The 15,483-nt window shown below is 48.4% G+C and overlaps 1 protein-coding gene across 1 annotated transcript in view; it reads right to left on the minus strand.

The window, feature by feature from the left end:
• Positions 1-12,141, minus strand: part of FBLN7 (fibulin 7) — a 57,044-nt gene extending 44,903 nt beyond the window's left edge. Inside the window, exon 1 of the mRNA XM_002691125.6 lies at positions 11,794-12,141. Within this exon, the coding sequence (XP_002691171.2) occupies positions 11,794-11,868 (75 nt within the window). The 5' untranslated portion in view covers positions 11,869-12,141. The remainder of the gene's footprint in view (positions 1-11,793) is intronic.
• Between the last annotated feature and the right edge of the window lie 3,342 nt (positions 12,142-15,483).

Here is a 15,483-nt window from a genome sequence, read left to right on the forward strand (position 1 = left end):
CCTGGGGAAAGTCTGTAGAAACCTGGCAGTCCCGCCATTGTCCCTGCTGATGAGGGGCATCATCCAGTCTCCGGTGCCACTCAGCAGACAGACAGTCCTCCTGGGGCAGCTGACAAGGAGGCAGGTCAGGGTGGCCGTTTGTAAGGGGACTGGTGCCCCAGTGGCAGGGCGAGCGCTCCACAGGCACTGGCTGGTTCTGCCAAGAATCAAGGCAGGTGTCAAACAGGACCCGCCAGGGTGAGCAGGCCTAGGAGGGCATCAGTTCCTACCTGGAAGACTCCAGCCCAGCCCAAGGACCCAGTGCACTGTCTCCTTCCCCAGCTGGTCACCTCCAGTCCACACCTCAGCCTGCACTGACCAATGCCCCTGAGGGCTAGAAACTGCCCCAGCGGAGCAAAGGGATCTCCGCTCTTCACTGCGATCAGGGCAGTCCTTGACAGGACTGGGAAAGAGTCACACTCCTGAAGGTGCCGAGGAAAGATGGAGGCTGCTGGAGAAAGGGGAAATGCCAGGATGGCCTTCCGGTCACCCATCCTCACCCTGAGCCCACCCATTTGTCTAAACCCTGTGCCTGTGGGGAGTGAATCCCTGGATCAGTACTCATGAAGGTCTGCAGAATGGCAATCTCGCCCTCCCTGCAAGAGGCTCTTCTGGTCTTCCCGTCCAGGGGGTCGTCATCTGTCTTCCCTTCTCCGGATACGGGCAGGTCTTGTGACTTGCTTTGGCCAGCAGAACACACTGGAAGCGATATACCAGTTCCAAGACTGGCTCTGGATTAACCTTATTGTCTAGTTTCTGAATCTGATGTTTTGACATCTGGGGCTGTGTGACTTGGCACAGACTGTTCCTCAGCAGGGGGGTGGGGGGGCGGCGTGGCTAGCAAATTCCTAGAGGCAGCAAACAACACAACACCCTCCTTGCCCGTGCCCAGCACACCTTAGGTGGCAAACCAACCAAAGCTGAGCCCATCCCCCTGATTATCTGGTCTGACACCTGTGAGACACTAACACCCCACCCTAGCCACGCCCCCCCAACAACCCCAGGGTCCATCAACTAGGAACAGCCCTATACTGCCATCTCGCTCACATTATTCCAACTAGCCAGTCCTAACTCTAGTGTCCTTACCCTGTCTCAAGACCCCCAGTACAGGCTTTCCCAAAGTTTCCATCCCTGTCTCTGCCTGATGTTTTCTCTGGGACCCTCTTCTCTCGAGAACTCTAAGTGTTAATAACATGCTATCTTTTCCCCGGCACTGTCTCCTGATCTGTTGGCCCCACCCCGCCTGACTGAAACCGAAATGTTAGCTCCATGGCAGACCAGCGTCTCAAGAAGTCTGGTGCATCCTGCTGGCCTTAGCCCTCAGCCGCTTTCCAAAGTGCAGAAAGCCCAGGCCAGCCTGCTGGAGGATGGGGGACTCCATGGAGCAGAGGCACCCTGGACCACCCAGCCCTGGCTAACCCAGCAGCTGTCCACAGACCAAGAGGAGCCCAGGCCTAGAGAGTGGAGCCTGGAGCCCGTGAGCAGAACAGCTGAGCTGAGTCCTGCTCAAACTGGTGACTTGAGCAGCCAGTTCCAGACCCAGAGCAGCCGGATCAGAACCAAATGCAGGATCTTTGTCTGTTTAGTTCTTGGTGAATGGGCCGTGAAAGTGAAAGTGTCAATCACCTAGTCGTGTCTGACTCTTTGCAACTCCACAGACTGTAGCCCACCATGCTCCTCCGTCCATGGGATTTCCCAGGTGAGAATATTGGAGTGAGCAGCCATGCCCTTCTTCAGTTGGATCTTTCTGACCCAGGAATCGAACCCGGGTCTCCCACATATCAATCACATGATTTTTTACCATGCGAGCCACCAGGGAAGCCCATGGACCGTGGCAGGCATCAAATATGTGTTTTATGAAATAACTCATTTTCGATTTGAATGATTCACACATCCCAGTAGCTGTGGTTCATCTCCACGTATCCTTCTAAAACAGATCAGTCGCTCAGTTGTGTCTGACTCTTTGTGACCCCATGGACTGTAGCCCGCCAGGCTCCTCTGTCCATGGGATTCTCCAGGCATGAATACTGGAGTGGGTTGCCATTTCCTCCTCCAGGGGATCTTCCAGACCCAGGGATCGAACCCAAGTCTCTTGCCTCTCCTGCATTTGTCACTCAGATTCTTTACCACTAGCACCACCGGGGAAGCCCTCTAATACAAGGACTGGTTATAAAACTGTGCAGCAGGGTTGGCAAATACTCCTGGTGCTACAGGCATGGCAGATACCTCTCTAATCAAGCATGGTGTTCTTTCACAGTGAGCTCCGAAATGAACAACAATCCATCCCGACCAAGGCTCCAGGCCGCCCCAGGTTATCTGTCTAAATAGGCAACAGAATTGAAATTGATAAACTGACCACAACTGAGACAGACTGGGACCTGGGACCCTGCAGCGCTGGAAACAACTCTCCTTGAGTAGGGAAATACAAAGAAGCTGTATGAGACTAAAAATAACTGCGTGCATGCACAGCTGGGGCAAATTCTGGGTACAGAGACCAAAAGGCCCGACTGCCACTTTTGAGGAGCCTGGAGCAAAAGCAGGGTACTGTGCATGCCGTCTGCACTCCACACCACCAGAGGGGTGGGCAGAGCACCTAAGCCACCGTCCCACCTGACCCCTGGCCACACTCCTACCTACACCCCCGTATAAGGAACAAGCTTCCCCATTCCCCTGGGGAGCGAGTGAGCAAGGGAACTTGTCACTTGTTCTTGATCCCACCTGCTGCAGCAGGGCCCCACAAAGCCTTGTCTGGCCTTGTCTGGTCTCTAGTCAATTTCTGTTGATTGGGGAAGGCCAAGAACGCTGCTTGATAACAACACTACACCAGGATGGAACATGTTCAAATTCCCATGTTTCCACCCTTCTGCATCTAATTTGGGGAGTAGGCACGGAACCCGCGCCGCCTTCTTTCCCTCTGCCTCCGTCAGTGGGGTTCGGTGGGTGGGGGCATCTTTCCTCCCTCTCGCTGCTCCCTCAGGCTCTGATCCTAATACAAGGATTCAGTTGCTACTGTCTCAGGTGCATCAGGCTCCCTGTCTACAGCATGAGGATAATGGTGCTACCATTGTCTGCTTTAAAGTTTCAAAGAAGGACAAGCATAACGTCTACAGTACGAAAGTGACTTGGGAAGACAAGGAGAGTGAATTAAATCATCATTTTCCTGACAATGTGTTCAAAAAAACAAGGGAAGAAGCCAAGAAAGAGGAAGGCATATGATCCAGAAAACGTAAACTCCAGTCCAGGCCAAAGTCCCTGGGTAGCCGCAGGGCTATGAGCCCAGAGAAGGTTCAGCAAAACTGGAATCCAGGGGCAAGGAGCCCGGCAGAATAGGGACCAGGCAAGAGGTTTTTGGAAACTACTGTGCTCATGTAGAGGACGGATGGGGCAAAGGAGAAAAACTTTGAGGAAAACCAAAAAGTTACACAAGAAAGAAAATTAATCATGGTAGGTTACTTGGCTCTGTAGCAAACAATGGAACAAAGTACTCATCTGTCATCACAGGAGATCAATTACTTAGAAATGTGGAATAATTTCCAGGGCATTTGAAAAACAGTTGCCTCAAGAGAAAGAGAGAGAGGACTATGGGACCATTTCTTGAAAGCCACAAACTACCAAAAATCCCCTCCCAAGAAAAAAAAAAGCTACCTGAAGGAGTTTTGTACCTGTCAAAGAAACTGAATCCATAGTTAAGAATCTTCCAGAAAAGAAATCTCCAAGCCCACATGGTTTCATTGGTCAATTCTATCAAACACTGCAAGAGGAACTGACACCACCTCTACATAGTCTCTTCCGGAAAACAGAAAGAAGGGGACAACTCACAGTTCATTTTAGGAAGCCAGTGTTATGGTAACGCACCCAGGCAAAGACAGGAAAAGAAATACACAGACGAGGGGTCAGCAAATTGTCTGTAGAAACACGGCCAGAGAGTCAAATTTTCCAACTTTGCAGCCCATAGTCTCTGTTGCAACTACTCACCTGTACAGTTGTAGTACAAAAAGCAGTGATGCTGACGTGTAAGGGAATCAGCATGGCCAGATTTGAGCCCCAGTGGGCTGGATATGTTTCATGGGCTATAGTTTGCTGACCCCTGCTATATATCATATCCCTCATCAACAAGATACAAGAATTCTCACAAAACATTAGCGAGCAGAATCCAGAAATATATACGGTGTATAAGATGACATGATTCAATTAGGGTTTATCTGGGAGTGCAAGGCTGGTTTCAAAATTAGAAAATCACATGACATTGTAAATCAATTATACTACAATTAAAGTTTTTAATTCAATTTAAAAAAGTCAATCAATGTTATCCACTTTAATAACAGACTGAAGAATAACCACAAGATCATATCAGTTGAGGGAGACAAAGCATGTGATAAGATTTAGCATCCATTTATAATAAAACATGCTGTGATGATGCTATAATATCACAATAATAAAAGATGATGCTGTGAAAGTGCTGCACTCAATATGCCAGCAAATTTGGAAAACTCAGCACTGGCCACAGGACTGGAAAAGGTCAGTTTTCATTCCAATCCCAAAGAAAGGCAATGCCAAAGAATGCTCAAACTACTGCACAATTGCACTCATCTCATATGCTAGCAAAAACAATACGTGAACCATGGACTTCCAGATGATCAAGCTGGATTTAGAAAAGGCAGAGGAGCCAAAGATCAAATTGCCAACATCCATTCGATTATCAAAAAAGCAAAAGAGTTCCAGAAAAATATCTACTTCTGCTTTATTGACTATGCCAAAGCCTTTGACTGTGTGGATCACAACAAACTGGAAATTCTTAAAAGAGATGGGAATACCAGACCACCTGACCTGCCTCCTGAGAAATCTGTGTGCAGGTCAAGAAGCAACAGTTAGAACTGGACATGGAACAACAGACTGGTTCCAAATCAGAAAAGGAGTACATCAAGGCTGTATATTGTCACCCTGCTTATTTAATTTTATGCAGAGTACATCATGCAAAATGCTGGGCTGGGTAAAGCACAAGCTGGAATAAAGATTACCGGGAGCAATATCAATAACCTCAGATATGCAGATGACACCATCCTTATGGCAGAAAGCGATGAACTAAAGAGCCTCTTGATGAAATTGAAAGAGGAGAGTGAAAAAGTTGGCTTAAAGCTCAATGTTCAGAAAGATCATGGCATCCGGTTCCATCGCTTCATGGTAAATAGACGGGGAAACAATGGAAACAGTGTCAGACTTTTATTTTTTTGGGCTCCAAAATCACTGCAGATGGTGACCGCAGCCATAAAATTAAAAGACACTTGCTCCTTGGAAGAAAAGCTATGACCAACCTAGACAGCATATTAAAAAGCAGACACATTACTTTGCCAACAAAAGTCTGTCTAGTCAAAGCTATGGTTTTTTCAGTAGTCATGTACAGATGGACCACAAAGAAAGCTGAGCACTGAAGAATTGATGCTTTTGAACTGTGGTGTTGGAGAAGACTCTTGAGAGTCTCTTGGACTGCAAGGAGTTCTAATCAGTCTATCTTAAAGGAAATCAGTCCTGAATATTCATTGGAAGGACTGATGCTGAAGCTGAATCTCCAATACTTTGGCCACCTGATGTGAAGAACTGACTCATTTGAAAAGACCCTGATGCTGGGAAAGATTGAAGGCAGGAGGAAAAGGGGACATGAGATGGTTAGATGGCATCACCAACTCAATGGACATGAGTTTGAGTAAGCTCTGGGAGTTGGTGATGAACAGGGAAGCCTGGTGTGCTGCAGTCCATGGGGTTGCAAGGAATCGGACATGACTGAGCTACTGAACTGAAGTGAACTATAATAAAAACTCTATTAAGCTATGGCTAGAAAACCTTAACCTGACAAATGGCTTCTACAAAGACCTACAGCCTAGCATCCCACTTAACATTAAAAAACTAAATGCAGGACATTCCTGGCGGTCCAGTGGCTAAGACATTCCACTCCAAAGGTAGGGGGCCTGGGTTCCATCCCTTATCAGGAAACTAGAGCCCACGTGTTGCAACTGAGACCCAGTGCAGCCAAATAAACAAATAAAATAAATATTTTAAAAACAGACAAAAAAGCTGAACGCATCCTTCCCACAGCAAGGATGTCCGCTGTTACTCAACACAGTATTAGAAGTTTAATAAGTGTAATCAGGCTAAACAAATAAATAAATGGCACATGTATAAAAAAGGGAGAAATAAAATTGCCCCTGTTGGACTGGGAAGAAGGCTGAGCACCGAAGAATTGATGCTTTTGAACTGTGGTGTTGGAGAAGACTCTTGAGAGTCCCTTGGACTGCAAGGAGATCCACCCAGTCCATTCTGAAGGAGATCAGCCCTGGGATTTCTTTGGAAGGAATGATGCTGAAGCTGAAACTCCAGTACTTTGGCCACCTCATGCGAAGAGTTGACTCATTGGAAAAGACTCTGATGCTGGGAGGGATTGGGGGCAGGAGGAGAAGGGGACGACAGAGGATGAGATGGCTGGATGGCATCACTGACTCGATGGCCGTGAGTCTGAGTGAACTCCGGGAGTTGGTGATGGACAGCGAGGCCTGGCGTGCTGCGATTCATGGGGTCGCAAAGAGTCGGACCCGACTGAGCGCCTGAACAGACTGACTGACTGACAGATAACCTGATTGTTTATGTAAAAAATCTGAGGGAATCTACAAAAAGAAATCCCTATAGCTAATAAGTGAGTTCCACAAAGTCATAGGATACCGTGTCAACATAGAAAAGCCCACTGAATTTCCGTAGTCTAGGAATACAGCATTGGAAATGAAAAAATCTTAAAACTAATACTACTTAAAATAGCTCCAAAGATGAAATACTTAGATTTTAAATCTCACAAAGCATATTCACATTGAAAATTTTAAAATACTGATGAAAAAAATCAAGGAAGATCCAAATAAATGGAAAGACATGTAATTTTCATGTCATTGGAAAACCAGTATTAAAATGCCACATATGTACATGTGTATGTTCTTAGTCATATCCAACTCTTTGAGACCCCAGGGACGGTAGCCCACCAGGCTCCATTGGATGCTCCAGGCAAGAATACTGGAGTGGGTTGCCATGCCCTCCTCCAGGGGATCTTCCAGACCCAGGGATCGAACCCACACGTCTTACATCTCCTGCATTCACAGGCAGGTTCTTTACCTCCTGGGAAGCCCCTTCAATTGAGAATTGCCTTTAAAAACATGTATCTTAACATAAACTTCACACTTTATATAAAAATTAACTCAAAACAGATCACAGATCAAAATGTAAAGAAGCAAAACTATAAAAATTTTAGAAAAAAAAAACATATGAGAAAACTTTAATGATCCAAAGTCAGAGAGTTCTTAGACTTAAAACCAAAAGCAAAATCTATAAAAATAAAAAATTAATCAGTTGGACTTCATTAACATTAAAAACCTTTCCTCTGGAAAAGACACTGTTGAGACAAGATGCAGTGAATGAAATAATGCCATTTGTAGCAACATGGATGGATCTAGAGATTTTCATCCTAAATGAAGTCAGAGAAATACCATATGATATTACTTACATGTACAATCTAAAAATAATAATGATACAAATGAATTTATTTACAAAACAGAAACAAACTCAAAGACTTAGAAAACAAATGTATGGTTACTAAAGGGGAAAGTGAGGGGAGAGGGATAAAGCAGAAGCTTGGGATTAACATACACATACTATTCCATATAAAATAGATAGCCAACAAGGACCTACTGTAGAGCATGGAGAACTACACTCAATACTCTGTTATAATCCATATGGGAAAAGAATCTGAAAAAGAACAGATAGAGGAACATGTATAATTAAATCACTTTGCTGTGTACCTGAGACTAACACAGCATTGTAAATCAACTATACTCTGATATAAAATTAAAAAATAAAAAAATAATTAATAAAAATTTTAAAAGACAGGCTGCAGAAAATATTAGCAACTCACACACCTGAAAAAAGGATTTCTAATTAAAATATATAAAATATTAGAATACTTAAAACTTAACCATAAGAAAACAAACCACCCGTTTGGAAAACGGGCAGAGGGCCTGGAGAGACACTTCACCCAGTAGACTATCCAAATGTTAAATCAGCACATGAAGAGATGCCAATATTACCAATCATTAGCGAAATGGGCATTTAAACCAAAACAAGACATCATTCCATACCCATTAGAGTGACTTGGAGACAAATAAACAAACCTAATAATATTAAGTGCTGGTGAAGATGCAGGGTAACTAGACTTTCTATGCATTGCTGGTAGGAATGTAAAATGATAAAGTGAAGTATCTCAGTCGTGTCCGACTCTTTGGGACCCCATGGACTGTAGCCTACCAGGTTCCACCATCCATAGGATTTTCCGGGCAAGAATACTGGAGTGGGTTGCCGTTTCCTTCTCCAGGAGATCACCCAGGGATTGAACCCGGGTCTCCCACATGGTAGGCATTGTAGGCAGACGCTTTACTGTCTGAGCCACCAGGGAAGATCCTGAAAATGATAAAACTGAATGGAATATAGCCTAGCTGCTTCTTACAAAGTTAAAGATACCAAATGACCCAGCAATCCCACTCTTAGATATTTACCCGAGAGAAATGAGTGTTTACATTCCACAAAAAGCTGTATGGGGAATATTTATAGCAGCTCTAGTCATAGTCACCGAAAACTGGAATTGACAGCATGGGAGTCATTAAGTTCAATGGCTGAGCTGACTGTGATATGTCCACACAGTGGAGCACCACCCAGCAATAGGAAGGAACTGTGCATTCCCAGAATGACATGGATACATTGCGCTAAGTTAAAGAAGTCAGAATCAAAGTCTATGTACTTTTTACTTCCATTTATATGACATTATGAAGATGAAAAACTATAATGATGAAGAACAGATCAGTGATGCCAGGGGCTGCAGTGGGCAGACATGTGCCTACATAGGGGCATCATGATGTTATTCTGGATTGGTGGAACCGTTCTGGCTCCTGACTGTGGTGGAGATGGCCAAGCATAGAGCATAGCTCTACAGTTAAAATCATGGAAATGTACACTAGAGACATTTTTTCCCCAATAAACTCCAAAAAGCAATGTATCCAATGGGAGTAGACAGTCAAAAGAATGAATCTCTAACAGTGCATTTTGGAACCCTGTGACAATTGATCACAAGGAGAGGTTTGGGAGAGGGGGAAATATTCTGAAATACTACAGCACCCGCATCCCACTGAGGAGGTTGAGGGCCACCATGGGGGAGAAGGGTGAGGCATGGGGCTTTGTTAAGTGCCCTTCCTTTCCTGTCTCCCCTGCAAGGCTGTCTCTCTTTCTAGGGTGAGACCACAGAGTGGGCAGCAGTGTTGGAAAAGGGCCTGCATTTATGGGATCCCCGCACTGCTCAACCTCCACTCCTTTCCCAGGACCACCGGTTCTCCAACAGCAGATCTCAAAAGTCTTTCAAAGTGACTCAGGACAGATGTGATGAAAAGCCAGACAGGGACTGGGGGTGAGATTCCCCAACCTACACAGGACTTTGGGCAAAGGACAGTTTCACTAGATTTTTTAAACTAACTTCCATGGAGAATCCCTTCTGCTCCCTTTCCCTCTCACCAAGCCCAGTGAGGCAGGTGCTTTTGCAGGTAAAGAAATCAAGGTTTAGAGGATAAGGAATTTGAGGAAGCCTGGACATGGCAGGGAAGGGATGGGACCCAGATCTTCCCCCAAGAACACAGCCTGAAAGAGCTTACTTCCCTATTTGAACAGCAGCTGCAAACATCTGAGAACTGCCCAGGGTCTCACTTTGTCCAGGTAACCTTGAGAGAGCAAGTAACAGCAGGACAGAGCCCCCCCAGCATCCTGTCTACCCTGCCCCCTCTGCTGGCCCGGGGTGGGGGCCCAACTAAGAGATGCACCTCCGTGTGCTCCTGGCTTCGCACTCTGGGCCTGAGGCTCTGTTTTGTAATCTGCAATGGGCAACCCTATTGTTCTGCTTGGTGGGTTCCTTGTGGGGACCTTCTGCGGCCTGGCACCTCACCCCCTTCCACACTAAGATGGACCAAGTTTGGTCTGAACTAAATTCTCCCTTCCTGCATCCCAAGGGCTTCTAAGTGGCCACCGATATGCCTGCTTGGTTCAGATATTCAGTTCATGGGTGAGAGTCTGTGGAGAAGGGCAAAGGCTTAGAGCCCAAAAACAGAGGTGAGGCTGTGTGACCCTGAGTAAGTCACAATCTCCCTGGGCCTCAGCTCCCTCGTCTGCAAAATGGGGGTGGTGACAGTTCCCAACTCACAAGGCTGCTCTGAGAATAAAGAGCATGGGAGATGCTTAGCAAAGAAACAGGCGTTCATCCGTCAGTCAGCAAGCTTTCCTTCCGAACGGGCAACCCACTCCAGGATTCTTGCCTGGGAAATCCCACTGATAGAGAAGCCTGGCAGGCTACAGTCCATGGGGTCGCAAAGAGTCACACAGGACTGAGCGACTGAACACACACGCGCACTGCCATTACTGTTATTGCTGTGGATGGTATTGTCAGGGTAGCTGCCCCACAACTCATAGAACACGTGGTCACAGATGGAGGGGGTCTCAGGTTTTCAGAACCAGTCTGGTGATAGCTGGCTTGGAATTCAGCAGTCGAGTCTTACCTTTGAAAGAGCACTTTTAACTGAATTCTTTTTTCTTTTTCTACAGCACTGCTGCAGCATGTGGGACCTTAGCTCCCTGACCAGGGATCCAAATGGCTCCCCCTGCTTTGGACGTGAGGCGTCTCAACCACTGGACCATCAAGGAACTCCCTTTAATCTGCATTTTTATCTTAATTTTTACTATCAATCCTTGCTGCTTGATGTAAAAGTGAATCTGTTCAAGTACATAAATCCATCAGGATTCCAATAGCCACAAGTCAGGGAGAGAAAACCTAAGGGAAAGCTGCCTATAAGTTTGGGAAAGAAACTTAGTCCCAAATCTAAGGTCCCCCAGGCTCAGAGTGAAGCTGCTTCAGACACCTCCCCATCCACCCCTGCCTGGGAAGTGCTGTGGACTGCCAAGAAAGTTGGTGGTGGGAGCCACACGCTTAAATTGGCTATTATGATGTTAGTTGCTCAGTCCTGTCAGACTCTTTGCGATCCCATGGATTGTAGCCCACCAGGCTCCTCTGTCCATGGGATACTCCAGGCAAGAATACTGGAGCGGAGGGTTGCCATGCCCTCCTCCAGGGGATCTTCCCCACCCAGGGATAGAGCCTGGGGCTCCCACATAGAAGAAGGCAGATTCTTCACCATCTGAGCCACCAGGGCTATATCACCAGTACAAAATGTTTTTGGTGTTAAAAGAAAAAAAAAAAAAAAAGTTTTGTTTTGTTTTGTTTTTTAAAGTTGGTGGGAAGAAGGATATTTCGGTTAGAAATTTAAGTGTTGGAAGTTGGAGGCAGGGGACATCCTCTACTCTAATCCGGTGAGCGGGGAGCTCTTCTGGAGACCCGAGGAGGACCAACGTCTCATGAGATCTTCTCAGGCAGAGCCTTCTCTCTGTCTGTTTCTGTCTCTCTCTCCCTCAGCGGACCGAGGCTTTCGCACCAACTGCTCAGACCAGCCCGGGTCCTCCCAGACGCCTGGCCCGCGATGCATCCGATGACAGATGCGGGAACGGAACCCCAGTCCCAGCCTGGCTCCAAGCCCCCGGTCCGAGCATTCCGGTGGAATGTGGCGAGCCAAGGTCCTTCGGCCTCGGCGTGGCCTCCCCTGCAAGTAGAATCAGGGAACTGGCGGGAGGGACACTGACCTGGGAAGCCCGCGATTCGGGGCAGGCGAGGAAGAGCAGCAGAAGGAAGAGCGCCCGGGGACACTTGGGCACCATCTTTGCCAACCGGAACCTTTCCGCTTGGGAAGGGGAGATAACTTGGTCTGCTGCCCCCGCCGAGGCTGTCCCAACCGATGCCGCGGCCGCCCCTGCGGGGAACCGGGCTCCGCTCGGTCCGGATCGGCTCGGGTAGGGAGGAAAGCGGGAGCCCGGGAGCGCAGCTCGGCCCGCCGCGCTCGGGAGGCGCAGTCCCGGATCCAGGTGCGCCGCGCGCGGACCTGGAGCTCCCGCGGCCACCAGCGTCCGCTGCCGCCTGCACGAGACAGTCCCGGCGAGGCGGGGAGGCGCCGGCCCCTTGGCCAAAGCCGAGGAGGAGGGGCTGCCCGGCCAGGAATGCGCCTGGGAGCGCGCCCAACCCGCGCGGCTCCCGGAGGAGGCCCGGCGCGACGCAGAGGACGAGCGCCGGCATCCCGAGCGCCCTCGCGGGGGAGGCGGCCGAGGCGGCGCACACGTGCGTGCGGAGCCCCGGAGCCCATCCCAGCGCCGGGTCGCTCCTGACCCGCCCCTTTCCAGCCCGGGGACACTGAGGCTGACCTCATCCAGCGGCAAGCGAGATTCAAATCCAGGTCTGTCCAACTTCAGAGAGCGCGCGCGCGCGGACGTTTTCCTCCCCGGCACTCGGAAGTCAGGACTAGTGTGGGCGCGAGATGGACTTAATGAACTCAGACCGAGTTCTCCACCCGAGAACTGCTATCGGAGTACAAGAACACTCAAGCACAGTGACTCAGAATCAGCAGCCCTCCTCATCTGCTGCCCTCCACTCCCCAGTGGAAGGAGAAACAGTTTGAACTGGGAGGCAGGGGAACACTGGATGCTTTGCTGAGGTTGGGTGGGACACGCCGCTGGGAAGCACAGACATTAGCAGTCTGAGTCCCCCTGCATCCAGGGACTGTGGGAGGATCCAGATGGCCTCAGCTCCAAGCTCCTGGAAAACACTGTTTAAGTTCTTACTGGAAGAATGTTTCAGAAGGCAACACTGCAGATGTAATGGTGCACACCAAGTCTGGCCAAACCTCAAATCTATTTTTTCTGTTTCCAAATTTCATTTAGCAGAGCCCATTCAGAGCTCAAAGGCTACGTAGCCTTAGAGCCGAACTGTTTTCTTTTGGAAGGCGGAGGGGGAAATTGGGGAAAACGAGGGGCCTGCTGCAGGCTGGCCACCTGGGCAGACACTACCCAGGAAGTCCGGGCGGGCTGCCCCGCCACCTTCCCGCCGGGGAAGGAGAGCGCGCCCGTGAACTGTTACCTGCGCTCCTGGGGAGGCGGCTTGAAGGACACGGGACAACACCCTGCTCCTCCCTGTCCAGGTGGAGGGGGCCAAGGAGCCCGGGCGGAACCCACAGCCTGTGCAAATCGGGGTATTTCTGCCTCCAGCGCTCATGTTTGCTGTCTTTGCCAAAGCCCAGTGTCCCCATCTTTGTATTCTCCCCTCCTCCACCTCTAGAGAAGAATTTCTTCTGGTCAATGAGGCTGTGTTTATTTTGTATTTTATCCCACCTGATGTTTACATGGCAACTGCCACCCCCAAAACCAAGGCTTCTCGGCCCTGAGCCTGCTTGTGCTGGAGCCATTAGTGCCTGAGAACTTCCTCCTGCCGCGCCCTCTGAATGGATGCACAGACCTGAAGACACTCCTGAGTTCACCAATGAAAAAATGAAAGCTGGGAGTGGCTGAGTGACTGGTCTATGGTTTGCAGACTCAAGGGTCTTCAGAGCAGGGCTATTTCCAGCACAGGCTACCTTCAACCTTCATCCCACGTTTTAAATACTTAAATATTCAGTCATAGGATTTCAGAAATTTTGTTTACAGGAACAGAGTTTTTCCTGGTTTCTGGCTTCCTTCATCCCTTTCTCTCTCTCGCTTTTTCTCCCTTGCTCCCCACTTCTCTTTCTCTTCCTCCACCTCCTTTTCCTCTTCTCATTCCCCTTCTTCTTCTCCTTCTTTTTCTTCCTCTACTTCTTTACTTCTCAAGCATTCCTAAGTTTCAACACAGATTTTTTTTCCTACTTACCAGTTTGTTTCCCTTGTCCTACGGCTGGCTTCTCTCCCATGCTCTAGCGTCCAGTCTGAATGACCCTGCTAAGGTCCAACTGCCCCCTCGGTACCGCCCCTGGTCTGTCTGCAACAGCCCGTGACCTGTGGTCATCGAGACAGGCCCTCCGCAACCCATACCTGCCAAGGCTACCAAGAGCAAACAGCCTGTGAAAATAAGCCACGGGCTACTCCGGGTTCCACAAACTAACCTTTGCCTGAATTGACTCTGATGGTCCTGCAAGGGGACGACATAAGAAGGAACCAACATTTCTTGAGCACCTGCTGTATGCCAGATCCTCTATTAAGCTTTTCATGAATATTCTAGTTTATCCCCTCACAACCCAGCAAAATGGGTCCTATTATTTCCGTTTTGCAGATGGGGAAACTGAGGCTTAGCATGCTTAGTTGCCCAAGATCAAACATCAGGTTAGTAATCGGGAGAAACAGGATTTACGCTTGAATGTGTCTGGTCCCAAGGAGTACGCTTTCTGCTGCAGTTGAAACTAAACACAAGAATTTGCTCATTATTCTTGTTGGCCAGTGTTTGATATTTTCAAAGGCAAGTATATAAAAATTAGCTTTAGGGGTAATTTTTCAGGGAAAGATTACATTTCACTGCAAAGATTACACCTATGCAAGTTAGGCCTATTTACAATAACCTCCAAGGAATTGTTGAAATTAATCACTGGGCCTATTCGTACTTAATATTGTTCAAAACAGGACAGTTCTGCCAGGTGACACTCAATTTGCCCCTCCGGATGCTTTCTGCCCTGGAGGGCAACCTGAAGGGATGGCATCAACACCCCTGCGTGCTCTCTGTCCTCTGGTTGTATTTGGAGGCTGGGAATGCACAGTGGGAGATCAGATGGAGAAGGGTGAGGCCCTGAGGCTGAGTCAAGATGGCTGTGTCCCTTGACAGAAAATCACTGCTCTTTACAAGGCAATCTCTTCTCCATCCCTCTCTTCCCTTGGGATTCCCACAGCCCCTCCCCCTGTCCCGGGCCATCCATCCCTCTCTTCCCTTGGGATTCCCACAGCCCCTCCCCCTGTCCGGGCCAAGGGATACCAACAGCGCCTCCATCAGTGGCCCTGGGATAGGGCAGTCCTCTGGTTGGCATTTGTACTTCCTGTCCACATCCTGTAAATAAATCGTCCACAAATTATCCTCATGTAAGCAAGCCATTTCTTGGCTTTTGGCTGATAGAGTGACCACTGTCAATAAGTTGAAAATATTTTTTCCCTCCCTATTTGTAGCTCTAACAGGAAATGAGGTGAATAGACACACGACGGAGCTTGTGCACACACACACTCGGGGCGAGGCACCAAGAGGACACTCTTAATCTTTTCCCTTGCTAATCAATGCTATCTTGGTCTAGGGCTGCGATATACCCAGGTAAAAATACCCCCAACACCACCTCTTTAGACTCCCTTGGCTGTGTGACCCAGTTTTGACTAATGAGATGTAAGTAAAGCCGAGCAGATGAGGCTCCCAGGAAAGCCACTTTCTTGACAAACAGAAACAGTCTCAAAGATGTGTGTCCTTCTTCCTCTTGCTTGGAGCATGGACCCAGTGCTTGG

The sequence above is a fragment of the Bos taurus genome, chromosome 11 (assembly GCF_002263795.3).
Source record: "Bos taurus isolate L1 Dominette 01449 registration number 42190680 breed Hereford chromosome 11, ARS-UCD2.0, whole genome shotgun sequence".
In the NCBI taxonomy this organism is placed as follows: Eukaryota; Metazoa; Chordata; class Mammalia; order Artiodactyla; family Bovidae; genus Bos; species Bos taurus.